The 14767-nt window shown below is 30.6% G+C and overlaps 1 protein-coding gene across 1 annotated transcript; it reads right to left on the reverse strand.

Moving 5' to 3' along the window:
• Positions 1-656: 656 nt before the first annotated feature.
• On the reverse strand, positions 657-4124 carry LOC114743181 (MDIS1-interacting receptor like kinase 2-like). The gene is made up of 3 exons (XM_028931375.1): positions 3336-4124; positions 1401-3263; positions 657-1259 (listed from the first exon to the last, which is right to left on the reverse strand). The coding sequence occupies exons 1-3, from the start codon at positions 4024-4026 to the stop codon at positions 913-915; spliced, it is 2901 nt and encodes a 966-aa protein (XP_028787208.1). The 5' UTR covers positions 4027-4124; the 3' UTR covers positions 657-912.
• Between the last annotated feature and the right edge of the window lie 10643 nt (positions 4125-14767).

Raw genomic sequence — 14767 nt, forward strand, 5'->3', positions numbered from 1 at the left:
ACACTAAAAATAAGAAATTCATTATACGTCACTACTATTTAGATGGTTTAAAACTTTACAATGTGTTTGAAAAAAATTTATCGTTAATTTGCGACGATAGAGATGGATCATGATGTTAAAGATGAAGATCTTCTAGTACTTGGATTGCATTGGCAAATAGCTAAAGATCTGGGAGGCTAAACAAATAGATTTACTATGTGTTAGAAAAAATAAGTTCCCTAAAATTATAAAATTGCTAAACAAATCAATTCTAACTGACGCTTCCATGAATATGAATTAATTGCTTTAATGGTAATATATATATATATATATATATTTATAGTCCCTCTGCTCTTTCAACAAGCTAATTTACATAGATCAAGAAATAATAGTTATATCATTGAATGTGTTTCAAAACATATAAAATTTTCCAAACTGACCCTTGTAATAAACTTTGAGGGGCCAGTGGAAAATTATTTACATGAGCAATAATAATTTTTAATTGGGGGTACATTAGGGAAAAAATTCATTAATAACCCTGTTGATCCCTTATAATAAGGACCAAAATTTTCTTCTAGATAACTCTTTATAATAAGAATCAGAGGAGTATACACACACACATATCTACATATAGTAATCTCATTTGCTCTCTTACGTAGTCATATTGGAGTTCTTAATGATGATGCGCAACATTGGTCTTATTAAATCAGGGCTTAGAAAAATATGTAATGAAAACTATAAATTGATAAACACGTCACTAATTAACTTAACTATGCAATATTTAATTATTGTTTTGGGTTGGTCCTTATTCAAAAGGTAAAACGCAAGTAGACTAGGGGAACACATTCAGTACGAAGACTATAATACACCACACATCATCATATCGTGATGATCTTATTTTTAGTTGACATCTCTAATATAACTTATACGAAGCTATGGAATGGAACCAGAAACATGTGATTTTGGCATGGCAAACTCCTTACATACTTGGTCCATGGTTGGGCGACTACGTGGATTTTCATTCAAGCAAGTAAAAGCTATTCTTGCAATCAACATCACCTTCTCAACCACTGAGCCTCGAGGATAAGGTAGCCTTTGGTCTAACACTCCCTTCAAATCCAAATCATGAGCAACAATTGTTGGCACGACACCAGAAGATGTTGACGAGAAACATGACATTATGAGATCTCTTGGATGCTTTCCCATAATTATTTCCAGAGCTAACACTCCAAAACTATAAACGTCACATTTCTCAGTAACTTCCATTGTGTAAGCAAGTTCTATAACAAAACCAAAAGGATTATCATGAAAAAAATCGTTGTGAATGATAAATTTTTAATTGTTCAAAAATGGAAACATGAAATATAACACCATGCAAACTCAAAAGTAATCAAAATCACATAACATAAAAGATCCTTAACCTGGAGCAGCATAGCCAAAGGTGCCAGCAAATGAAGTCCAATTGGTAGAATCTGGATACAAAAGCTTGGCTGTCCCAAAGTCAGAGATGTGAGCCTCATAATTCGAGTCTAAAATAACATTTTTGCTTGATAGGTCACGATGAACTATCGAAGGTGAGCATCCATGATGAAGATAGTATGAAGCATTAGCCACACCTTCAACAACTTTGATTCTTTTAGTCCAATCCAATGCAATTGCTTGTGTCTCTTCACTTAGTATCTTGTCCAAGCTGCCTCCTTCTAAGAATTCATAAACCAAAAATGAGACCTTTGAATGCCAGCAAAACCCATATAGCTTGACAATATTATGATGCCGAGTTTCTGTTAAGGCCCTAATCTCACTAATAAAAGCTTTCTGGAGGCACATATCCCTGTCTGGTATTGAATGAAGCTTCTTCACAGCCACAACTTGACCTGTGGATAATTCTGCTTTGTAAACACTTCCAGATCCTCCCTCTCCAATGAGATATTTTTCGTTGAACTCCTCTGTGGCTTCAATAATATTTTCATATACTAATTTCCCATCATAACTCCATATGGCAAATAAATTTTGAGTTTGCACTTCTCTTTCTTGACTTTCTGTTTTCCTTGCTTTGTGATGGAAAATAATATATGAAATCCCGATGAAAAATGTTGCTAGCATCACAGCTCCCAAACTAAAGGATACAACATAGATAACCACTTTCCTGCTCTTGGAATGGCTTGAGTCAAAATTTGTTGTTGGGCAAATTGGTAGGCCAGATAGATTACCACATAAGCCTTTGTTGCCTATTAATCTCTCCATTGTAGCTGTACGAAAGGCTGAAATATTTGGAAGTGGACCTTCTAATTTATTGTGTGATATGTCAACCATAGTCAAGCTTTTCAAATCATTAAAAGTTGAAGGAATCATTCCAGAGAAATTGTTATATGAGAGGTTCAACATTTCCAGTTGTAACTCTCCAAGCATTGCTGGGATTCTGCCGGTAAATGAATTTTCACTAAGATCAAGAAACTGAAGATGTTGCAATTGGCCAAAACTAATGGGAATGCTGAAGAACTTATTTCCACTTAAGTTCAATTCCCATAATTTGGTCAACCCTCCCAGTTGTTCTGGAATTGAGCCACTTAAGTGATTGTTAGCTAGACTTAATTTTTCAAGTTTCGTCAACAATCCTATCTCAATAGGAATGTTTCTTGAAAGTTGATTGTTGCTTAGACTAAGTTCACTCAATAATGACAAGTGGCTCAATTCCTTTGGAATATTTCCTGTCAAGTGATTCGATGAAAAATTAAGTCGCTGTAACTTTTTTGCCTGACCTAGCTCTGGTGGTATGCCCCCTGACAAGTTATTATAAGAGATCTCAAGGTTTGTAAGGTTATGGCACTGCCCCCACATAGGTGACAAGTGGCCATAAAGTGCATTGCTACTTAAATTAATATAGTTTAAGTATGGATATATACCGAAAGCTTCTGTGACATTCCCTGTAAGTTGATTACTGTCTAGCCTGACTCTGATAAGGCTAGAGCAATTCTTCAAACTTCTTGGAATTGGACCAGTGAATTGATTGTTAGTTATAGAGATATTCTTAAGTAATCCTCCAAGGCAAATGTCTTGAGGCAAATGACCTTTGAAATTATTGTTTGCAAGTTGTAAGCTTTGCAACTTCCTAAGGTTATTCATTTCTAGTGGAAGATTGCCACTAAGTTTGTTTTGAAGTAGATTTAGTATGGAGAGCTCAATCATGTTGCCAATGCTAGAAGGAATAGATCCAGAGAGGTTGTTTGGTCCTAAATCTAGCGTGAAGAGCTTTGTCAAGTTTCCAATGCTTGAAGGAATATATCCTGAGATTTGATTAGAATAAAGATAAAGCAGTGCTAAACTGGACAAGTTTCCGATAGCAATAGGGATGCTACCAGAGAGATTGTTTTCTGACATGTCAAGTTGCTCAAGTCCCTTGAGCATTCCAATCCCATCAGGGATAGAACCAGTAAGCTGATTGCCATGAAGTGATAAGTAATAAATGTTAACCAACCTACCAATTTGTGGAGGAATATGACCAGAAAAATTGTTGATTTCTAGGTTAAAGTTTGATAGGTTGGTCAAATTTGTTATAGCTTCAGGAATATGGCCACTGAAATAATTATAACATAAGACCAGATCACTAAGCCTAGTCAACTCTAGGATCTCAACTGGAAATGCTCCAACAAAATTGTTATCAGGAAGATAAAGAAAGATGAGGGAGGAGAGGTTGGCAATACTTGTTGGAATGCTACCGGAGAACTCATTATGAGAAAAATCTAGTAGACTGAGTTTGGATAGTTCACCAATCTGGGGAGGAATATTCCCATAAAATGAGTTCCGTTGCATCTGTATGATTTGAAGATGAGGGAAAGATGAGAAATTGAGACTATCAAGCGTACCTCTTAGTCCAAAATCTAGAAGAGATATATTGGAAATGGAGTTGAGCTCATTGCATGTGATTCCAACCCATTTGCAAGGATGACTGCCATTATCCTTCCATGATGATAACACAGTTTGGCTTTGGTGGTCAAGGCTGGCTTTCCACTTGAGCAGAGCATTTGCTTCACTATTTAGTGAGGTCATGAAAGAAGAAATAGGAGATGGGAACAATGTTAAAAAGCCAACTAATGGCACCCACCAAAGTGTTAGCTTCTCAAAAAATCGGGATTTTCTGACTAGGAACCCCATTGCTATGAAGGAAATTTTAAACGAATTGAGAATGGTGTAAATGCAATGCATAGTGAGAGGTATATATAAGGAGATGAGTTAACATTCCTGAAAACTACGCCTCTACATGCACATAAATAGCCGATTAAGATATTTAAAGCAGTAAATTATTTATAATGATTCACATTCGTTCGCCAAAATAGCATATGATAGACAAATCAACAAGGCGCCTGATTGTACATGTAGTCAATCTAATTGTGGACTTTTCTTGTGACTTGCAAGTTGGAGCAACTTATCAAGAAACCACCTTAATGGCTAATCATGTTGCTATAGAAAACAAAAGTTGAAGACTTCGAAAAGTAAGAGTCGATGGACCATTTTAATTTACTATAGGGCCAATGAGTTAGGGTCGAGGGGCTATTTTAGTTAACAATTGAAACATTTGGGCCATTCGAGAGAGACCTCGTTTGAAGAGAAATTCTTGGAGGTTAACTTGTAAATTGACAAAGTTTGAGCTGTAACTACTAAGTATCAATATTTGAAAAACGTTGATTTATAATTCTAATAAGTTTATTTGTTATTAAATCGATAGTTTCCTTGTCAATCAAAGAAGTTTCTTTGTCGAAAAAATTATAAAGTTTCAGAAATAATATTGAATTGGCAAATACGTGAGATATATTTATAAATAACTTACATATGGTATGATCCTATTTATTAAACATTTCTAATATGTTTCACAGATATTAAGAAAAACTTTAAACTACATTAACTCTCTATTAAAATATAACAATTTTTTAACTTTACCCTTATTTAATATATACACCTTACAAAAAAAAATAATAATTATATACAATATAATAAATTAAGAAGAAAATAATACATTCATTATAACAATTTAATGAGGTGACTTATAAATAAAATCAAGAAAAATATTTTTCTCTATCTTATAAACAGAACCAGATTAGAGGAGTATAATTTTCACTAAACAAATTATATATAGAAGTCTTTATTTCCACAATGGCTTAACCGTGCATCCTTTTTTGTTGGCTTTTTATTACTTCTTATCATATATTCTTGTGTGTTTAAATTCGACATAAATTTATTTGTTAACAAATATTATGGTATGAAAGAATGGAATACTTAATTGGGAGAATTCTAATTAAATCTGGTTGAAATATCAAAATTCAAATTAAGGCCTACACTTTTAACAAATTCTTAATTAGGCCAAGAGGTCTTATTAAGGATTTTTTAATGTTGTTAAAAGACTAAAATACCTATTTTAAGTAGCAAATTGGTAATTGGTCCAATCAATTTATGACCTAAATTCTTTTTTCCTGAGATGCTGTTAGATAAACTATTAGCTTTACGTGTTCTTACTCCATATATTGTTAAAAGAGTAAAATGTATAATTTTTTTTTGTATACATTTATATTAAGAAGTTCATATTACTCCATTCGTCCCATAAAATGTTAGAAAAGTTATTTATATTTCTAATACAAACTCATATTAATTATTAGTAAGAATTTTAGCAATAAGATTAGAAGATATAACATAATGAGAACATCTATATGGCAGATATAACAAAGCACTTAAGAAAATAACAAATTTGATGCTGAAATATACTAATACATTAAGATTCTAATTTTTCAACTATAAGGAACAAAATTTCCTTTGAAAAATTATTAATTTAATGGTGTTGGAATCAAATAATTAAAAAGCCCTATTCCCATTACCCAAAAAAAAAAAAAACAGTCCTTGTTCCCATAAATTTCTTATCAATATATGAGAATTAGTATAAAATATTATATTATGCATTGTCAATTTTTGGCTCTTAGTATTTTTAAATTTTTTTATGTAAAAAATTTTGTATAAATAAATACTATATGATGTCATGTTTTCATGGTTTAAATTTTTTTCAAAATAATATTATTTTAAATTATAAAAAGGCATTTTATTCTTTTAACAATATTTAAAAATCCCTAATAAGGCCTATTGACCTAATTAAAAATTTGTTAAAAGTGTTGGCCTTAATTTGAATTTTGATATTTTAATTGGATTTAATCAGGATTCTCCCTACTTAATTTACATGATATGAAAAGTATTATATATATTGGCACGAAAAGTGTCATATCTTTTATTAACACTTAAATCTTTTAATGGATAAAAATATTTTATTTTTGCAAAAAAAAAAAATCCCCAAAGGTCCATTTGCCATTTGGGATCAAAATGAGCAATCTTAGTTACAAATTTAATTTACACGAAAACAATTAAAATTCAAATAAAACCGAGCGAACTTAAAATTTGATCCTTCTAGTGAACCCCTTAAAATTTATATCTTGCTGATCCATCCTAAACTTTGTGATTTGCCTCCTCAATTTTTTTTTCAAAAAAAGTATCATATTATTTTAACTTTCTTTCTCGCTTAGTATTTTAACCTTCTCTATTAAGTTTTTAACACATACTTTACATATAGTCTGAAATCATATTTCATATTGATCTTCATGATATTAACTTTAAAATAATACTCCCCCGGTCCTATTCAATTACTAGTCACACAATATATAGAAAAATTATTTATGATAAATTCATATTAAAAACTAAACTAAAAATACACTCCCTATAATCCTGCATATAAAAACTAGTTCAGAAATTTGTTTTGATCTCAAATATAAAATCTCAATTTGTTTTTCCCCCCAACTATTTAGCTAATCAAGCATTTCTCTTAAATTTCATTTATGTGTAGAAAGGACTGGCAAAAAGAAAAATTACGTGTACAAAGGGAAGAAGAGAAAGAGTGATGGTGCTCTAGGAAAGACTTGGTCTTCTGAGGCTTTATTTCCAGCTTGCGCGTTCGACGACTTGAAAATTAACTCTTGGAAAAATCAACTAATGTGTGTGGGAGTTAGGGGCCTCTTGAATTAATTAATGATCGATAGAACATCTCGAGAAAGTGATGCCCAAATGTGTCTATCACAAATTAAAATGGCCCCTCCACTACTACATTTCAAAGTCTTCCACTTGGAAAATATAAGTTGCCCGAGCGTGTAAGTTACGGGAAGTCGCCACTCAGCTTATAATTTCTTCTACACGCACAGTCACGCACGATGTTGGATATTTCTTGCACTTAAAATCAAAATCTAGCTATTTCCTCCATTCATCCTTTCACTGTGTTTCTTAAAGTACATGGCTAACAAAGCAAAGTTAAATGATGATTTAATAAAAAGTGAACATGTGCCAATTCAAAATTGAGAAAAAGTACACATACTTGTAAAATGGCTTCCCCCTTAAAATTCTTATGTAGATTAGGCTTAACTATTCAAATTAAATGCGAACACATGTTCAAACTGCATGATCTCAATAGGCCACGACATAAACTACTACCTTCATTTTTTAATCGTTTTTTTTCTTTGCCTGAGCAAGAAACTACTGTTGAAAATGCAATTTAATGACTAACATATCATATTCGTAACTTTCTTTATTAAGTTCTTAATACATACTTCACATATACTATGAAATTATATCTAATTTTGATATTCATGATATTAAAATATACTACAAAAAACAAACTTTCAGTGACGATTCTAAAAAGTTGCCTTTGAAACTTGACTTTCAGTGGTGCTAATTAAAGTCGCCACTAAAAGTGTGACATTCTATGATGATAACTGAAGTTGCTACTGAAAGTTTGAGTTTCTCCGGTGACTATTAAAGTCGCCACTGAAATAAAGTGACTTTCAGCAACAACTTCAAATTGTCGTCACAAAAAGTCATACTTTCAGCTAGTGTGACTTTTTATATATATTTTTTCTCACTAACAAATATATATTTTTATTTAAATATGATATTTAACATCTCAACATTAAATGTGTCATTTTATAATAAAAAAAATAAAATAAGGTAATGATATTCCATTTTCATAGGGTTTATATTTAAATCAATACTTTTCTTAATAAAATGTATTATGCACTTACAACTATATACTATATACTCCTCTGATCTTTAATATATGACCTAATTTTAGAGTTAATATCAGTCCTATATGTAGAACTTATTTCATATGTTTATCAATTTTTTCCAATTAAACCTATGATATTCCCTCAATAATGATCAAGTAGAAGAAAAAAGGGGGAAATTGAGAAGTGTGCTTAGGGTTTTCTTTTTTAAAAAATATCATATTAACTAATTTAACTAATATTTTTAATTTACTCAAATTAGTTAATTAGGTCTTACATTGAGGATTAAAGGAAAGAGTATATAAATAAATGCTTTTATTGTTTTAGTGTCTACCTAAAAACAATTGTTCTACTAATTTTGATAGATAAATTTTAATATGTTGTATGTATATGTCTATAAAATATAATTGACAAAATGAATTTTAACAATTTACAAATGATCAAAAGAAAGTTTTCTGACTAGGAACCCTATAGCCATTAAGGAAATTTTAAGCAAATTGAGAATGGTGTAGAGATAAATTAACAGCATTTGTTCATTGAGTATCCTTACCAGCAAGTGTGTGCGTAACCGATGTGACATGACATTTCTCAAAACTACGCGCCTCTATATGCAAACTAGCTTATTAAGATATTTAAGACATTAAATTATTTATAATGATTTCGATTCATTTGTCAAAATAGCATATGGTAGACAAATCAACAACATGTGCGACTGTACATGCAGTCAAGCTAATTGTAGACTTTTCTTGTAACTTGCAAGTTGGAGCCACGTAGCAAGGAACCAGCTCACCAAGTAATCATGTTGCTATAGAAAACAAAAGTGAAAGACTTTGAAAAGTAGGAGTGGATAGACCATTTTAATTAATGATAGAAGCATTTGGGCCAATGTATTGGAATGGAGGGGCCCTTTTAATTAGTGAGGGACAGGCCGTATTATAAGAGGAGACTTTGATAAACAAATCAACAATGTGTGTGACTATACATCTAGTCAAGCTAATTGTGGACTTTTCTTGTAACTTGCAAGTTGGAGCCACTTAGCAAGAAACTAGCTCACCAGGTAATCATGTTGCTATAGAAAACAAAAGTGAAAGACTTTGAAAAGTAGGAGTGGATGGACCATTTTAATTAATGATAGAAGCATTTGGGCCAATGTATTGGAATGGAGGGGCCGTTTTAATTAGTGACGGACAGGCCGTATTATAAGAGGAGACTTTGATAGACAAATCAACAATGCGTGTGACTACACATCTAGTCAAGCTAATTGTGGACTTTTCTTGTAACTTGCAAGTTGGAGCCACTTAGCAAGAAACTAGCTCACCAGGTAATCATGTTGCTATAGAAAACAAAAGTGAAAGACTTTGAAAAGTAGGAGTGGATGGACCATTTTAATTAATGATAGAAGCATTTGGGCCAATGTATTGGAATGGAGGGGCCCTTTTAATTAGTGAGGGACAGGCCGTATTATAAGAGGAGACTTTGATAAACAAATCAACAATGTGTGTGACTATACATCTAGTCAAGCTAATTGTGGACTTTTCTTGTAACTTGCAAGTTGGAGCCACTTAGCAAGAAACTAGCTCACCAGGTAATCATGTTGCTGTAGAAAACAAAAGTGAAAGACTTTGAAAAGTAGGAGTGGATGGACCATTTTAATTAATGATAGAAGCATTTAGGCCAATGTATTGGAATGGAGGGGCCTTTTTAATTAGTGATGGACAGGCCGTATTATAAGAGGAGACTTTGATAGACAAATCAACAATGTGTGTGACTATACATCTAGTCAAGCTAATTGTGGACTTTTCTTGTAACTTGCAAGTTGGAGCCACTTAGCAAGAAACTAGCTCACCAGGTAATCATGTTGCTGTAGAAAACAAAAGTGAAAGACTTTGAAAAGTAGGAGTGGATGGACCATTTTAATTAATGATAGAAGCATTTGGGCCAATGTATTGGAATGGAGGGGCCCTTTTAATTGGTGATGGACAGGCCGTATTATAAGAGGAGACTTCGACAGACAAATCAACAACGTGTGTGACTGTACATGTAGTGAAGCTAATTGTGGACCTTTCTTGTTACTTGCAAGTTGGAGCCACTTAGCAAGAAACCAACTCACCAGGTAATCATGTTGCTATAGAAAACAAAAGTGAAAGACTTTGGCACTACAAAAAAAATATGCTTTTAGCGACGGAATTAGCGACGGAATTTGTTCCGTTGCTAATTCCTTCTTCGCTAATTGATTAGCCACAGATTAGTGATGGAATTTTCTGTCACTAATTATTGACAGAAATTTTTCGTCACTAATCTGTCGCTAATTCTTGATTGAAATTTCCATCGCTAATCCGTCGCTAACCCAATTTTTGAAAAAAAAAATTAAATTACCACATGGCACCTCTACTAATTGTCACGTCATCGCCGGTGACCACCTCCACGTGTCGCTGCCACCTCACCTCTGCCTGCCATGTCACATGTCACCTTTGCCTGCCACGTGTCGCCACCACATAATTCCCTCCTCAAAATGACTTCTCCATGACTCAAACCCAAAGCCTCATCTGTGCGCACATGCGGCTTTACCAGCTGAGCTACAATGAACCTGTTGACTTACTATGTAAAATTAAATATATATAATATTATTTTACAAAAATAATTATATATACGTATATATTATTAAAAACTAAAAATATACTATATGATAATTTTAAATATAATTATTTTAATGACAATTTTTTTTAAATATTTGTTTTACTATTTTTTTATAATGTTTTATTTTTAAAAAAATATTTTTAATATAATTTTAATTTCTAACGACACTAATTTTGCATTTTAAATCATAAATAAATTTTTTATAAATATTTTTCAAATTTATTTTTTAATTAACATTGATAAGATATACAATTTAATTATATATGTATTATATTACATTATATTATATTATCTATATGTGTTTTATATATTTGAAGAAAATCATTTACAATTAGTCAAAAAATCTTGTTATTCAAAAAATAACTACTATAATAAAATCTAATAAATTATTCTATATAAAAAATTAAATGATTTGAATAGATTATGATAAACAGTATTCTCCTACTTGTATATATATCCTATGTAATTTATTTTCTTAAAATTCTTTGTATATACTATTTGTTTTTGTATTGAAGACTAAAATCAATCTATATCATGGGTATTAATTATATCATGATTAAACTTATTGTTTAATGATTGAAATTCAAAATTCACTTCAATATTAGTTTGTGTTCATATAAATTTAGTTTTTGATTTTGAATTTCTATCATATATTATATGTTTCAATATATTGTCCATATGATAAAATTATTTCTTTCTTATATCAGTTTGTATAAAAAAGTTATTAATATTCTTGTTATATTTTTTAATTATTATTAATAATCAAGAGGAATTTATTTTAACAAAATATAAGCAAGTTTTCTAAAAAATTGTCCTTTTATTTTCAATATATACCTAATGATGACATGAATGATGAAGATATCTTCATTAACACCAACTCCACAAATATATCAATTTATTTTGTAATTAAAAATGTTCTTAAATCCTTATATTCTTAATTGTTATTATATAAATTTTTGTAAGATTATCATTTAAAATAATGAAATTTAAAATTAGTGACGGATTAGCAGCAGAATTGCAACGGAATAGAATTAGCGACGGAATTAGTGACAAAAACTTCTATGACAAACAATTTAGTGATAGAATTAGCGACGAAAAAAATTTCATCGCTAAATATTTATTGACAGATTTTTCGATGAATTAGCGACAGAATTTAGTGATGGACAGAAATTTTGTCACTAATCCGTCGAAAAAATTAGCCACAGAATTTCCGTGGCAATTCCGTCATAAATTAGTTACAGAATTTTTTTCCGTCGCTAATCAACTGTTTTTTTGTAGTGTGAAAAGTAGGAGTGGATAGACCATTTTAATTAATGATAGAAGCATTTGGGCCAATGTATTGGAATGGAGGGGCCGTTTTAATTAGTGAGGGACAGGCCGTATTATAAGAGGATACTTCATTAAAACATAAAATAGCAGCACAAACTGCATAATGGTCACTCCCTAGACGAAGACCTTGGCGCCTTGTTTGGTTCACAGTATTGACATTTGATGAATTAGGATTGAGATAGAGATTATAAGTGAGAATGGGATTGATGCCTTTAAAGTTTAAGTAGCATTTAGTCAGGAGTAATTTTTAGATAAAATGTTTGTATTGATATTATATAAAATTAGTAAAATAAAATGTGGAAATATGTCCTGATCCTAGTGAGTCGTAGGGCCAACTTAATCTCTCTAATGCCCGGAAAAAAAATGTGGAAATACATCCTGATCCTAGTGGAAATACGTCCTGATGTGATGACCTTATTAGTGAGTAATCTATAAGTATATTTGTAAGCATTCTCTAAATGTGGAAATACGTCCTGATCCTAGTGAGTCACAAGGCCAACTTACTTAATCTCTCTAATGCCCGGAAAAAAAAATTGACTGAAGAGTACAAGAATATGGTCAATAATTCTAAGCCTCTGCATGCTCTGAGGACTTTACTCTCAACCTGCGACTTGGACGACATGAAAATTAAGCATTAATGCGTGAGTAGTGGATGGGCCATTTATAAGACAAAGACTCTTCAAAGATGGAAAAAACAACCGATGTCTGTGAGAGAGTGGGGCCTCTTCAATTAATCATACATGTGGAGAAATTTATCACTGATATGCTTCATTGAGAATGCCCAAATCTGCACTTTACTCATAGATAATAATGTGTTCACAATTTTTGGCAAAAACAAAAAGATAATGTGTTAACAATTTGTTTGAATAATTAGGCTTAATTTACATATGACTTTTATGATGTAATTTAATTCCTTCATGTTTTTATTTTTTCGGTGAAACAATTCCTTCATGTTTTTAGTAATCATCAACTTTTTATTTTTAGTACTCATCATCTATATATAACATTTTCGGTACTCATTTTTAAATTTTTTTCATTTTTTATATATTTAATACTCGTTTTCATGTTCGTTTAGCAATAACCTTTATTTTTTTTTTTCAGTACACAATAAAATAAGGAGTACTAAGCTATCAAATAATAGACTGGCAAAAAAAAAAACTATCAATTACCAGTAATTAAAATATTTATAAAAAAAAAGATTATTGAAATGATCAAATATGCCAAGTTGTCATTGAATGTGTTTTTATCATTTTTGCCTCTAAGTGATTTTATAGATTGCCTTAATTGAAAGGTTGACAACTTGGCATATTATCTTCTTTTTCATACTTTCTCTCATTATTATTCTATTTCTCTCTCTTACTTACCCCCTCATAAATAAAAGGTATACTTGAAAAAAAAAGTTTATTTTTTATATATTTATTACTTTTAACTAATTTTAATTGTTTTCTTAAATCATGTAATTTAGTTATCATGCTCTTATAAAAACGACCATAGGGCGTAATATACAAAATCAAAGATTTGGTTATTAATAGAACACAATAATGTTATGTAATTGGTATAGCCAATTTTATCTAGTGAGATAAAACTTATTGTTATAATAATTGTTTGTTATCGTTTAGGACCTTAGTGCTTTTTAAATTTTCAAAATTTAGAATTCTTAATAATCAATGCTCCATAGGGACCATTAATATGAGTTAGACAGGTTAAAGGAGGCAAACCATCTCAAATTGTAGGTTGACAAGTTCACCTAACCCATTTTAATTTTTTCCAAAATAACCTATTTTAGTCCAACTGGTAAAAAAAAAAAAAAAACCTGATTCACTAGAAGGGTTAAATTAAAAAAAAAATTAACATTCCGGTCTTATATATAAGTTTCAAATTTAAGGAGGTGTGTGGTTCAATTTATAAGCTTTAATTTGGATTTGTCTTAATATGTAATCCATTTTTTTTTAAAAGTTTACCTTTAATTATTTATTCTCTCTCTTTTATCATAATATCTCTTGTCACATTTCTTCACATATTCTCTTTCTTTCTTTTTTTATTTATTATAAGGGCATATTTGAAAATAAGATTATATTTCTAACTTATTTATTACTTTTAACTAATTTTAACTTATTATTTGTTATTTAAGAATTAGTTATTTGAAGTTTATATATAGAACTAGAGGGAGTAATTAATACTCTCTTTAGTCCTCATTATAAGCTTGAAATAACTAATTTACGTATAACGAATAATTAGTTAAAATTAGTTAAAAATAATAAATATATTAGAAATATATTTTTGCTTTCAAATATACCCTTCTAATAATAAAAAAAAGGATGAAAAAGAATGTGTGAGAAAATATGATAAGAGAGAAATAATAAATGGCAACATTGAAAAAAATGCATTAAATGTTAAGATCAACTCAAATTGAAGCTTATAAAATAGATCACACTTTTTTTTTTTTAAATTTAAATCTTATAAATAGAATCGAAAGAGTAATAATGTGTGTGTACTTCAATATTTAACTTTTTAATGTCTTTCTAAGAAAAGCGAGTAAATTGAACATGATTGCCCTATTGACCTTAGGGGCCTTGTGGACAAGGAGCACTTGAGATTTAATCCCCATTTAGTCTTTTTTTTTTTGGGCTAGGCCCTATTTATACAAAAAGAAAAATAAGTTGTGAAACAATTATCAGAAGAACGTTTGGCCCAAAAAAAAAATTATCGAAGAACGCTTCAACTTAAACTTGTATGTAAGT

Source organism: Neltuma alba, unplaced genomic scaffold (assembly GCF_004799145.2).
Source record: "Neltuma alba isolate B1F8T4 unplaced genomic scaffold, ASM479914v2 tig00003967_pilon, whole genome shotgun sequence".
Classification (NCBI taxonomy): domain Eukaryota; kingdom Viridiplantae; phylum Streptophyta; class Magnoliopsida; order Fabales; family Fabaceae; genus Neltuma; species Neltuma alba.